The sequence below is a fragment of the Antennarius striatus genome, chromosome 12 (genome assembly GCF_040054535.1).
Source record: "Antennarius striatus isolate MH-2024 chromosome 12, ASM4005453v1, whole genome shotgun sequence".
Classification (NCBI taxonomy): domain Eukaryota; kingdom Metazoa; phylum Chordata; class Actinopteri; order Lophiiformes; family Antennariidae; genus Antennarius; species Antennarius striatus.
In genome coordinates, this window is record NC_090787.1 from 13089717 (window position 1) to 13104002 (window position 14286).

Sequence of the window (14286 nt, forward strand, 5' to 3'; positions counted from 1 at the left end):
CCTCATAATTTGACATCAGCTGATTACTGAGAGCGAACAGGGGTATTATGTTGAAATGATACACGTACTTTACATAAAAAACAAAATAAATTATTTCATAATAAAGAATTTCATAGAAGTTACTATTTAACACCTCAATTCTAAAAATGAATGGACATGTTCGGACAAACAAATGGCCTCTCTCCCTTCCAATAGTTGCCTTTTGGTCATGTCCTCAGATACATTGTGATACAGTACATTTAAGAAACTACTACGTATTTGGGAACCATAGGATTTTGTATTGCAGCAAGACAGAGCATGGAATTAAACTTGTGGGTTTTTTTGTTAACCTGGCATCAGAATGCACGTCCACTAGAGCAAATGAATTAAAAATAGATATTATCATTTGTGTTAACCTGTCTTCATGGGCAAAGCATCTGCGTTTTGAGTGCAAACACTCAGCCTAAATGTGCATTATGGTTTGTCTATTAAGACTTGAATTGTGTCATTGCTTTAATAGTAAGACATTTATGACTACCTTTTTAGGCACAAAAAAATTAACAAGGCACCTCTAACATTTCGAAGCGTTAGCACTGTTGAGAGCAGCAAATTATACACAGTAGCATCCAGGTCTCATGTTGTTTTCTGCACTCTCAAGCAAACAGTTCCCTTACTGTTCATGTGAAACAGGTCTCAACAGAGAAATACAATTCATTCTCTTTTTAAACATTAATTATGTTATCATGAAAATGTGCTTTTATCCATAAATCCAACTAAATGAAATCATACATCCTGACAAAGACCCCAGGGAAACATTATATATGAGTGTGATTGAGAATCAAGTCACATAAATGAACTGTTTTCACTTCAGATGTGAAACAGCTTGAAAATAAAAATAGCATCTCATTTTAATAAATAAGGAGAGCTGAACACAAAGGTAATATGGCAGAAAATAAAAATAAATAAAACTTTCTAAGCTACATTTTAATCACATTGTGTCACCACCTGAGTACATCTTTAGGTGCCTGGGCTATATCCTGATCCCGGAATGGGAAGTGGAATGCTGTTCTTAAGGTCTGGGGGTAATGAGTGGGGGGGGGTTGCTGCCAAGGAGGCGCAGGTGGTTCGGCGGCGCAGCTTGACCACAGGGATAGAGGGGTGAAGAGAAGCAGGGAGAAGTGTCGTATGAAGTGGAAGGCGTGTTCCTCAGTCCGTGTCTCCTGACATGTCTCCCTTCTCTCACCTGCTCCTGACACGAAGGAGGCATCAGCTAACGCTGAGCTGTGCAAAGCCGATCAGTTTCACCTCATCCGGGATCTCTGTGTCGTCGCAGCCGGATGCCTGCGGGAAGAAGTGGACGTTAACAGGATGAATGAGGAAAGTTGTCAACTAGTTGCTTTTCATTAACAAAACTAATCCTGGAAAAATAAAATCTCCAGAGGAGCTGTCATGTAACTGGAGAAGGTGGGTGAGTATTGAGAAGTGGATTAATGCAAAAAAAATTTAACCAGTCTTATTTTATGAATAAAGCATGATTTTTATATGAACAATCCTTTCAGGTCAGGTAAACATTATATGTTATAAAATCATGCCTTTCCAGTTAAATGATAACACAGCCTAAGAAAGGACTTTTTAATGTGAGTCTCATCTGGTCAATGCCAAATCATAAGGTCAGCTTTGGCACCATTTCTGTTACAATACAATCAGGTCAAATGTTACAATCAGGTCCGAGCAATTTAGTTTTAGATGATGTGAATATAAAGCCATGTTTCAGTCTAGATCTCCAGGAAATACACTGAGCATGTAGAGTATATAAAACTGTATCTTGTCACGTAACTAACACCTCACCAGTACATCTGGTCAAGAACTTTTAATGATTTGGGCTGGTTGACTTAGTTCCACAGAGGGAACTATTTTTCGAGTGACAGTCTCCCTCCAGCATTGTGACAACAGTCGAGAAACTTTGTCCTGTTTTAACAAGAGAATCCTCCAATGCTCAAACTGTGATGATGAAGAAATCATTATCTAGTTTGGTGTGGGAACAACTTGACTGGACTTCCCTGGTGGAACAAGCATTCAGGTCCTGCATAGCTTTAAAGTAAAAGTTCCGATAATGTTAAAAATACTCCGTTACAACAATCCTACATTGAAAATATCACAAGAATACGAGTTCAATCGACACCATCTAAAGGTCCTTTACTGTTGAAAGAAATGTAACCAATTAATTTGCTGTTTGTTGAATTAATCTACAGTCTCTCGTCATATTGATTCATATCAGATGAACTTATGAAGACGACTTTTCTAAAGCCATGAAAGAAACTTCATCCTGGTGTGCATCTGATGCATTAACATATCTAGACAGGGAGGGTTTATGAATTATTACATTCTTTAAAGTAATCAGTAAATAAATCGGTCAGGAGACGGAATTTAGGCAGAAATTCAAGTCGTTTCAGCAGCATTTTTGAAAAGCCTACACAAAAAGCACTCCCATCTCTGACACCGGGCCAATGTTCAGGATGTTCGGCTGCGATTCATGGAAGAAATATTTCTAACAGCTTGTATTTAGATTTGTGTTCACTGAGATTGTTTACATCGCGCTGCCCTGTTTCGGAAAAGTCATGGTGAACATGTGGTATTAAAAACCTGCCAGTGAATCACACCTGAACACACCTGCACTCCACGGCTTGAAGGTCTGAGGGCTTTGCATCTGCCTGCTGAACATGGAGGGACTGCTAGAAAAGCACTCAGTGGCCTTGTTCGCATAAGTCATGAAGCTGCTCTGGTGCCGCCCACGTTATAAACCCTCTGCATGAAGGGTAACAAAGTGTCCCCTAGTGAGGGTAATTATTCTTACTCCTGGGTTTGTGACGCTGTGCTTGTTTCTCTTCACTTCACAGGCATTTGTTTTCATACCATCTGCAGTGGAGCACACATTGCATGTGGAAAGAGAAACGTGTTCATATGTTCACACGGTGCACCCTGCACCGCCCACACCCTGACTTTCCGACAGACCGATCCATCAGCAACACTCACTAACTGCTGATAAAGCAAACATGGCAGAAAGGTCACTTTGTAAAGCGCTGTGACCCAAACAACAGCTGTTGTTTATCCACAACTACAGAAAGGTCATTAAAACATCATTTAAATATGCAGACCAATCTGAAGGGACTAACATTCATTTTGACTTTTTTTACACTGTTGTTGCAAAAAGACAATTCATGCACTTTTTCACCTGTCCTGACTTCATATGAACATCACTGTACTCAAAATGAGTGGTATTCAGGTGTGGCAGAGGGAGCACACATAAATACAGTCTACAGCATTGTTAATTATAATGTAATACGCTGCATCACAGACTGAAGACACTGCACTGCTATTGGTTGAAACCTGTTTGACCTTTAGTGTTTAATTGATGCTTCCATTCCTTAGAGGAGGAAGCCAAATCCTAACACTCCTCTCTGCTCAAAAATACAACCAGGCATCAGATAAATGTAGCAGATAAATGTAGGAGATATATTTTCCTGACATGGAGCTGTGATTTCTGTCAAATATATATTTAAACATATTATTTTAAAAAGTCAGCTTCCTGCGGGCTAAATGTATGTGGTGCATGGTGCAACTAGGAAGATAACTCAATATCAAAAAAACCCAGAAGATAAAGTTTTTTTTGTCTTTCCAGGAAATGGGAAGCAGTTTATGACTGGAGAAGAATCAAAATGTTCCCTAAGAAAAGGATGCTATATGAATCATAAAACAAAACATTCACTTTAAATACTGCCTTATTGTTGGTTTTCTATTTGTATACTTTAATGATCTCTCTGGGGAATTTATTTTCTTTTTTTTTTACTCTTACATATATTCCACACGTACCCATACGCAGTATGTACGTCTGTCTGTCTATGTATATACATATACAGGTTGTAGCACACACACACACACACACACACACACACACACACACACACACACACACACACACACACACACACACAAGGGGGCTGTAAGCATATACTGTAAGTTGGGCAGAGGGAAATGGTCGAGTGAAGGGCAGCCAATAAAGCAGCTTGTGGTGTTCAGTGCCTCGCTCAAGGGCATCTGGGCAGTGCTCAGGAGGTGAACTGGTGCCTCTCCAGCGACCAGATCAAACGCCATACTTTTGGCCCACGCTGGTCTTGAACCGGCCACCCTCTGGTCCCCAAGCCAAGGCCCTCTGGACTCAGCTGCTGTCGCCTCATTTTATTGCATTATTGATGTGTTATCATGTATCATTAATCAGTTCTCAGATTAATTATTCAGTGACTACCATTAATCTAAAGTTAAATAAACTGTTCAACATAATTCAGTTCAAATCCTTCACCTCAATGGATTGAATAGACACACACGCACTACTTTTTAAATTCCTAATCCACTGAAATGTAACGTGAAATACGCACGCATGAAGAAATACAAACAAAAGTGTTGATATGCAGCTTTTAAATAAATAAATTGAATTTATTTGAAATCTGAAAAAAAATTTAAACTACTGTATGTGCTGTGTTTTTATCAACACTTTGTCTCCATCGGTGGAGAACGGCCTCTGTGCTGCAACCTTAGTACCATTAAAAATATCTGCTTCACCAACAAAAAATTGTTTTCATGCCTGGGGCGTCTGATTTGTTTGTGGCCTTTCAAATAATTCCAGCTCTCACATTTCTCACTGAACCTTTCATCAACAAGCTGTTTATGGCAGGGCAGTCTGAGCCTGGACAATCCCAGGACGGCGTTACCAGCCATCAATCACTGGAAACTCACCAGCTTAAAGGTCAACACTTTGTAGGTAATCGGGTCGTCTACAATCTTCTGAAGGTTAGCAGCAACTGTCCATGAGATAGAAAACAACCATGTTCCAATATGTTTCAATTACATCAAATAAGATTTCAATGTAGTGCATGTTTCTGAGGAGAATTTATAAGATCTAGAATCGACACCAGATAAAAAGGGGAGTTAAGTGATCATATAGTCAGGTCACTGACACAGTTTTAATCATTCCCTTATCTGGATTTGACAGATATCATAAATGTCTGTCACGCATAATAGCATTTCTAGTAAAGGCCTGATATTCTCTTAATTATGTTTTATGCTAATCACCCACTCTGACAACACAATTTACCAGAAGTAAGGGGTGGATCATTACCAATAACGACATCCTGCCCATTGACCAGGCCGGCCGAGAACAGTTCCTGGGAAACGCCGTCAGCAGTGTCTTGTGAGGGAATAAAATGACAAATGTTGGGCCTGCAACACTTAGCAGGTAATTGAATTAGATGCTGTCGCGGTACAAACATCATTAGCCATTACATACACATTATCTGAAATGGGAAACATTTCACAACGGGAAAAGAGATTTTACCTCGTCCAGGAGTGAATTCAAACCGGATGTCGTTCAGCTCCTTCCTAGAGTTCCTGAAGGATGAGACAACTCTGTCAGACATTTCATGATGTTTCAATGAGCAAAAAATCAAGTTCCCCTGCTGCTTTGAAAAATTAACTCAAATTGAAGAAAACCTTTGTTTCAACTCATTAATCAAAGTTCAACTAGCTGATATGACTAAAATGATCTAGTTGTCTCATCACTGTTTTTAAATTGTTAAGTTCATTCGATGTTGTACTCAGAGATAAAACTAAGACCATCTTTAAAATAGCAGCTCAAGTGTTTAACAGACTCATTAGGTGGATGAAAAATATTATATTTGAATTTTGTCAATCTTTTTGCGTTGTGAATATTGTGGTTTACCATAAAAGGGTACAAGAGAAAAATCTGAATGTTGTAGCAATGAATGAACCGACAATACAGAAAGTACAGAGTGCACATCTAAATGGTTTCCTGCATACTGAGCAGTGTGAAAGGACCAGCTAGCCAGCTGGTACCTCTGCATACATTACATGTGATGATTCACTGAAATATGTTTTACCTTCCAGAGCTGGAAACAAACTTAAAAAGTAAACTTTCTTTTGTCAAAAAAGAACAGATGACAAAAGAGAAATGTACACCATCTGTCTATTCAGATTTAATGTGCATAAACACGACTTTGGAGTTTACATAACGCTTTGATATAAAATCCTCTTTTAGGTACTAGACTGCAGATTGCAGATAGATTGCAGTAAAATGTAATTGTACAAATGATTTAAGACTCCCAAACCGTATTGATTTGTATCACATGCACAACAAGTCTTTAAAGGATGTGTCCAACAGGAACAACCACAACTGATCAGGTCATGCCAGTGCAAAACAACTGCAGTGGAAGAAGGTCAGTTTTCTTAGTGAAGTAAAATAAATCAGAAAACCCTTGTTTCAAATTAAAGTCGAGCCATAATTCAACACACACATAAGCAAACACATATCATCGATCTATGAGATGGTGAGCTTGTGTTTCGATTCCTTTTTTAAAGTTATAGTTGAAAGTACAGCTGAATAAAAACAGATGGACATAAACAACATCCATTTTCTCAGCAGCGGGGTTGAGGCTTCATGCTGCAGCGCGTACTTCAGAGGATCATAATTCTGCTCCAATAAATCAACCTTAAAATCTGCCTCCTCTGTAGAAATCCAACAGTGTTAAGAAAGTGACCTGTCAGGTTACATCTGGATTTATTGGGATTAGACACATACGGTACTCTAAACACTGTCATGATGTGTGAGAGCTACAGTCCTCTGAAGATTCAATATTTCCAGTCATACAGCAGAACAATGAACCTTTCACCCTCATTTCTGACACATTATGAGCTAACTTACTCACTGTGCAATTATCCCATAGGGAACAATCTTGTGAATAAACTATACAATATTAAAGTGAATGGACTGTTTCTGCATGAATAAAGAAGAATCTAAATTTTTTTGCATCTCACTTTCAAACATTCTGGATATTGGAAGAGAAATTGCCAGGGTGACTTTTACTACTTGTGACGTTTGCCAGTAAGACACATTATAACCCTGCACTGCTGACTGTCAGTGAAGAACTATTTCTAAATAAATAACAACAAAAATAAAAGATTGATTCTACCAACCTATTATTCTACAACTGTTAATACTGGCTGATTTAGATTAAAGACACTCTGGTCCATATAATTGGAATGATTTTTATTAAACTTTTACATCCTATTCAAACAAATTAACAACCTTCATACGCCTTAAGATTTCCTTCTGCAGACAGATGTGCAGGCTACCTCCAAGCAATCACTCATGTGATGTCATTTAGCTCCCAGCTCCCACATTTTGCATCTTTCATCCTAGTGCCACTTTAACTGTTATTTACACTCCATCAGCTCTACTTCAAACAAATTAAAGTCAGCGATTCATTTTCATGTCAGCATTTCAACACACTTCCACATCTTTCACGGCACTATTTAACAGTATCGGCTCTTCTGCATTCAACATTCACACCTCCAATGTCTTCAGATTTTGGACTGTCCAGTGCCAGAATGGTGCATCTAAGTCTTCCTCCTACCTCCTCATCAATGGGTCTATAATTTCTCACTATTATCCTCATAACTCAAAAAAGACCCTAAGAATTAAATTATATGTTATTCACAGTCACGAAATTCACTAATGTTTTAGTATGAATAAAGTAAAAGTCAAACTGAAAATTGAACAAATATAGTTACATAAGACAACTATATGAATATATGTACGTAAAGGCATACATTCTGCCGACTATCAGGTATTAGTTGACTCCAACACAGAAATAAATGAAATAAATAAATAAATAAAATGTTGTATTATCAATTAATATTTCAAGTTTAGTATCTTTGCATTTATTAATCATATCACATAAATGTAAGAAAATCTCCTGTCAGCTCATCTCCAGGCTCACAAGGAGACAACTGTCTAAATAATGGGATATTTCAGTGGCCAGTTCAACCTTTTGTTTTAACATAGAGGAACATTTAAAGCAAACATGGAAATATGGCCTCTGACTGAACTCCTCAGTAAAAGTCATCTGTAGCTGAGTTATATTTTGGCTACTTATGGTCCAGCGATCCTGCACTCCAAACAAACCTATTTTGTAAATCTAAACTTCCCTTCAGAACCCTGACAAAACTAAAAGACTAAGCAGACGCCAAGTAAAGGATAACAAAAATCCAATCATGCTGCTACTGTTCTGTTTCTGTGTCAATGGGGATCATATTAACATAAACCCATATTATTCTACTCAGATTTGTTGAAAGACCAATTAGCTGTTTATTCTTTTCTGAAATATGACTTTCCTGAATTCTTTACAAATGTTGAGACAATGTGTTTCAGAATAATTTCAGATTTTACAATTTTCTTTTGTAATTGCATGTTTAACTTGAATAATGACACGTTAGTGTAATATTCTTGATGACAACTGATAATTTTGTTTGTTTGAATATTGCATTACATTTATTCCTTGTTTTATGCAAAAGCTCTTTTTAACCAGCGTTTATAAAGGTGCTTTATAACACAGTTTTATTACTAATGGCAATGAAAAAAAAAAAAAAGTACTTTACAGTATTTATCCACCTCCAATAATCTTCTTGTTTGTTGACAGATTCAGCAAATATTAAATCCATAGATGAGTTGTGAAACTGAGGAACCAAAAAGCCCAAACCACCATAAACTCCCACTTTATTTTAATGGCTTGTTTATAATAATTGCCCGTCACTGGCCACCAATCAGCTGGCTGTCCCTCCTTGCATTCAGACCCCTGTGTTGTCAGTGGGCACGAAAGTGAAAAAAGCTTTCCGTGCCAGCTGAGTGCCGGGGTAGAGACCTTCAGATGCTTGTTCAACCAAGAGTTTGTGTTGCAAGCAGCTCATCAGAGAGTTAAAGGTAGCCTGTCTAAAACGCACCATTATCTGTCTGTTGCTGCAGCCTTCTTTCTCTTTCTGAGCATTTGCATACTGAGAGGAAGGATGTGTGTGGCATACAGATAATGCGTTTGTGATCTGCTTTGCATTCCATACTTAAGCATGTCAAAGTGACAGAGCAATAAATTCAATTGCACTCTAACAGGAAATGAATCGATGAGTCTGAATCAGAAGCCTCCATGAAAATGTGTTCATGAGGCTCAATCTACAACAGCTATAAAAAAAAAAAAAAGGTGCCTTGAAAGGAAGAAAGCAGATTGTGGAGCCCAGCCTGAGAAGCAACGGAGTGTAACGCTCCCCTCCCTGCAACACAACTGCTGAGAAAAAGGGAGGTGAGGGGACTCATGGCAATGACAGCTCTCCTCTAGAGCCGGTAAGGATCATTACATGCGTTATTAGTCTGCATGCACGGGAAACAAACAAATCAGATATGTATGTAATCTGTTAATTCACTGTGTTTTCCTTCTTCTATGCCATAAAAGGCACAATGATTTATAAACAGTTTTCAACGACCACGTCTTCAAAAATCCTCCCCTGAAATTTTCCACATGCATCATGCAGACATGTAAGAAACGGCATGAAAAGAAACATCTGTCTCACCTTAGCCGTAGTACCATGTTCACCGCAACTTGAATGCAGGGTGTTTCATCATACGGCTCAACCTGTGTGTGAAAACGGCTCATCATGAAGCTCTTTACATGATGCATTAATGGACTTAGAGATCAGATAATTAAGAATTACTCTGTGAAAAGAAGAAGGTTTGAATACAGCAGAACAAGAGTTTCTGGTGACTGCACCATTAACACATGGTCAGAAAGCATAAACCACATGTAACCACACACTCTTTCCATGTGGTTTACACTCCTGAAAAATGTCTTCTGCTTATTGCAGTTGCAGGAAAAGTTGTATGGGGGGAAAGAAAAGGAACAAAAGACCACATGAAGATGTAGTGCGTAAGGATTTATTATCATTATTACTGCCAAATTACAAATGGGCTCTTTGTGTGGCAAAGACTGGGCAAAAAAAATGACTATAGAGTACCTGTCACACTTAATTCTTTGCTGGGGCACAAGACTACACCTCAAACTACTTTGGCTCATTTTCAAAATGACAATAGGCTGAGAAAATGGGTTTCAATAGCAGCGAGTTCCTTTGATGAGATCCACCCAGCCAGTGAGCCTGCACTGACAGGCAGACAGCCATTTTCTGTGAGTTATTACTGCTGAGAGCATCCAGGAGCTCCAGGAGACCAAAACCCATCCATGTGCACATGAACACATACATTCATCCACTGTCACAGGTGTACGCACACATATGTAGAGAATGCACAGCATAGATGTGCACACACACACACACACACACACACACACACACACACACACACACACAGGCAGTCAAAGTGGCATTGAGGTCACTGAATCGTGACAAATTAGCACTGAATTTCTCACCTGGGGATGTTGAATAGACAAGCCTTCAATGGGGACATTATTGGCATTCACCTCGTTCTGGGAGGAAGAAAATCAGAGGCAGGATTGTGCAAATGCGATTACATCCTTGGTAAATATCAAATCAGAGCTCAATATTTAAAACCATCAATGAGCAGCAATTAGCTGTTTTTGTCAGACAGTTTACAGCAGGTGTTTGGCTGTTGATTAAGCTGTAGGAGATGAAATAAACATTCATAAGCAAATCCATGATAATTACGCAAGTAAGCTATATGATTACATTTAAATTTCCCTCTGCCAAGCTATCAAATTATCGAGGAGCAGAAAAAGTTTTTGTGTTTACAAGAGTCTGACGCTTCACCAAAATACAAAAACAAATTAATCATCTTAGTTGTGAATTAAAATTTAGAGTAAGACAGAAAGAACTCACATCTTTGGCCTCATCTTTGACCCTTCGTGACTGAAGGCAAAAATGAAACATATGTTAATATTCTCATATTCACAGCTACACAGCAATGATTGATGCTTACTCTGTTCCATTCTATTCTATTCTACTCTGTTCTAATCAATTCTATTCAATTCCATTCTATTCTATTTTGTCTGTCAGTCCAAACAACTTTAAATGTTTAAGTCACAGAACTGGTGAGATGGAATAAGCTTGAAATTGATCAAAGGCAACTGGAAACATGTCCATATAAGGATACTGTCACATTAAATTGTTATATTGGGAAACATGGGAAACATACAATGCCTCGTATTTTAAACTGAAGCTGGTTATATCAGTGAAAAGACTCTTTGATCATTAGCTTCCCGATTTTCCTCCAGCCTCCTCAAACCCTCGTAGCCATCTTCTGGCTCATTACAGAGACCTCATGACAGAGTTTCTCTGAAACACACCATATGCTATCCAAAAAAACTGAGACTGATGAGGAGCAAAGGAACACACCAGATCAAAGGTGGAAGGGAAGACATTTCTACAAGTTAGGAAAATCATGCAACAAGACCAACATCTCAACGAGGCATTTTAAAAGTGTCTGTGTAATTTCTAAAAATAAAAATCAGTCTGAAACATGCTGGTGAATGATTGGGTATAAAACATTTTAGCGACACAAATGGACTTTGGAAAGACTCACCCTCCCCTGATTCACTGCTGCCTTTCCCTCCTCACTGCCTTCATCCAGCTCATCATCACTCCACTCCCAGTCTCCATCCTCCGTCTTGTGCAGGTGACCACTGGAACCTGGAACTCTCCTCACCTGGTCACACAGCCAGCACATTTAGTGCTTTTCACATTCTTTTAAATGGAACACACGTGTGCACTGGGTTTAATGCACGTTTGCTGACTCTACAGCCCAATGCCACCCTTTATTACTTCCCGCGAAGCAGTGATGTATTGTAATTGTCAGTGTTCATGTGGTCGTCCGTCTGTCCGTTCCTCCACCAAATATCTTCACAACCGTTGTAGATAGAAAGATGAAAGAGAAAGCACATTACTCGGGTGGCAAAGGGGATGAAAATGAGATGATGACCTTGACCTTGACAAAACTAGATTAAGGTCAAATTTCAACTTTCATCCAAGACAATATTTTCACGGACCGGCCTTCGTTTACTCGATAATAGTTAATGACGCAGGACAGCTGTAGTGTAATAATAAATCATCCACAGTGGTTTGATGTAAAATGTAGACATCAACAGACGATTAACAATCTTTTTTTCATAAATTGATAATCAACATCTCTGTAAACGAAACAATTGTAAGAAATAATTATATTAAAAACTTGATTCAAGTGACTGCCCTGATGAGGTTTATTTTGATATACAGTGGTACCTCTACTTACGAATGTCTCTACTTACGAAAGTTTCTACTTACGAAATTTCTCAGCAGTAAATATTGTCTCTAGTTATGAAAGAAATTTCAACTTACGTAAGGTAAAAATATAGTATCGGCTGATACTCGCAGCTCCCACGGGTTCCTGAACGCACCATTCTCATAGCTGCTCTGCCATTGGCTATTACCTAGTATCTACCTGGCATCCCATTGGCTAAGAGGAACCTCTGTGTGGAGCTACATCGGTGTTTATGCAGGGTCCTCGTCATTCGGCTCTCGACCCGTGGGGTGTTCTGATAGTTTTGCGCAAATATACTGTATTAACTTTTTAAGTATTCACTATGGACCCCAAGTAAGTGACGGAAAAAAGAGGCAAAGAAAAGATGAAGAAAAGAGTTTTTTTGTCCGTACAAACAAAGCAAGAGATCATAGAAAAGCATGACAGAGGGATGCATTTGGTTGATCTCGCCAAAGAATATGGCCGTAATGCATCTACAATTGCCACGTTATTAAAACGAAAGGAAGTTTAAGGAGTTTAAGGTATCATCTGGGTGGTTGGATAAGTTAAAAAGGAGGACTGGAATTCACTCTATTGTTCGGCATGGTGGGGCAGGAGCGCATGAACCAAAGAGGGTAAAAAACAATGAAGACAGCAGTTAAAAGGTAAATGACATTTGTTATTATCCGGTTCCTGAGTTTACAAAAGTTCAAATTTGACCTTGACCTAGTCTTCCGAAGGTCAAGGTCATCATCTCATTTTCATCTCCCTTGCCATCCAAGTAATGCGCTTTTTGTTTCATCTTTCTATATGCAATGGTTGCAAAGATATTTGGTGAACTAACTAACGGACGAAAGAACGGACAAACACTGACAATTACAATACATCACCACTTTGAAGCGGGATGTAATTAAAGAAACATGACCTTTCTGCCAACTTTCAGCTTTGGTCCAAACCTAATATATATAAGTAGTCCTGCTCAGGGTCTGTTAAAACAGATGACGCATGAAGCTAACAAAATTATCTCACTCTCAATGTATGAGCGCAAATATACTGCAATGCTAGCGGACATTGCACAATATTTGTGCTCATTCAGATAAAACAGTTTCACATTTGGGTAAAATGTTCTGATTATTGGCTTCGGAAAGCATCCACAGAGGCAAATCATTAATCCATAGCATATGTGCACTGGACCATGCATTTGAACTCTAGGCTTCTCAATTTTCCAACATTTTCACACATACCAAATCAATAACTCAAGACAATGTTAACATTAAGTCACTTTTTTCTTTTTTCTTTTCAACAATAATGTCTCCAATTTTCTCATGGTGAGGTTTTATTGTGTGTGTCAGGGCGCCCTCTGTTGGCCACTCAATGCACGTGTTATCAATTTACACAGTTTTTCATATACAGTACAAATGTGACAGAAGTCCAGATAAACTCTTGTTGTTGTTTGTTTGTTATTTTTCCTCTCATTTAATACAGTAATTAATTTGCATTATGATAGCTGATCAGTGTATCCACAATCTCTATTTCAGTCAGTGGAGTTTTTTCAAGCAGAGGTTGCACAAAAGATAGTTGTGACAAATGCACTGAATTTACATATTACACTACCATATGATGTTTAATATGAGGGATAACATTCAGTAAAATATGCTATCATGTTGAGTCAATGTGTATTAATTGAACATGCGTATGTTCAATCTGGAAATAAATGTAACAGTACCCTCACAGAGTGAATCGTCATTCATTGAATTACAAAGCTTCATAGAGTACTGGTGGTTATGATAAACTGTGGTGACATCATTTAATATAGGAAATAGAGATCACTGATAAGCAAGTAATATCCGTCCTCGATGTCTGTGTTCACCACAGCCCTCACCAGGATTCCTTTCCCACAGCCAGTGCCCCCATCTTTATTGACATCCTGACTGGTCTGTGTGTAACTGTTTACGTCATACACAGTAGCAACCCTGCTATTGACTATACCCTCCACTTACTCCAGACCAGCCAGTGAATTTCCACCCCTACCCCGCACCACTTTCCAGCATTTGCCCTCTGTTCCCATTTCTGTCCTGGCCATCCAGGCAGAGTGTTTCCATGAGGTTTGAAATTATACAAAAGATCAGCGCATTAAGTGTTTGAAGTGTTGAAGAAAGTCAGAATTC

General features: G+C 38.6%; 1 protein-coding gene across 2 annotated transcripts in view; it reads right to left on the reverse strand.

The window, feature by feature from the left end:
• Positions 1-14286, reverse strand: part of stk39 (serine threonine kinase 39) — a 20683-nt gene continuing 6397 nt past the window's right edge. Inside the window, exons 11-18 of one of the 2 annotated variants that reach the window (XM_068329007.1) lie at positions 11426-11548; positions 10723-10752; positions 10296-10352; positions 9448-9509; positions 5369-5421; positions 5129-5221; positions 4771-4835; positions 1-1320 (exon numbers count right to left, since the gene is read on the reverse strand). In XM_068329007.1, coding sequence (XP_068185108.1) covers positions 1246-1320; positions 4771-4835; positions 5129-5221; positions 5369-5421; positions 9448-9509; positions 10296-10352; positions 10723-10752; positions 11426-11548 — 558 coding nt within the window. In that variant the 3' untranslated portion in view covers positions 1-1245. The remainder of the gene's footprint in view (positions 1321-4770; positions 4836-5128; positions 5222-5368; positions 5422-9447; positions 9510-10295; positions 10353-10722; positions 10753-11425; positions 11549-14286) is intronic. The other variant, XM_068329008.1, reaches the window with a different exon arrangement.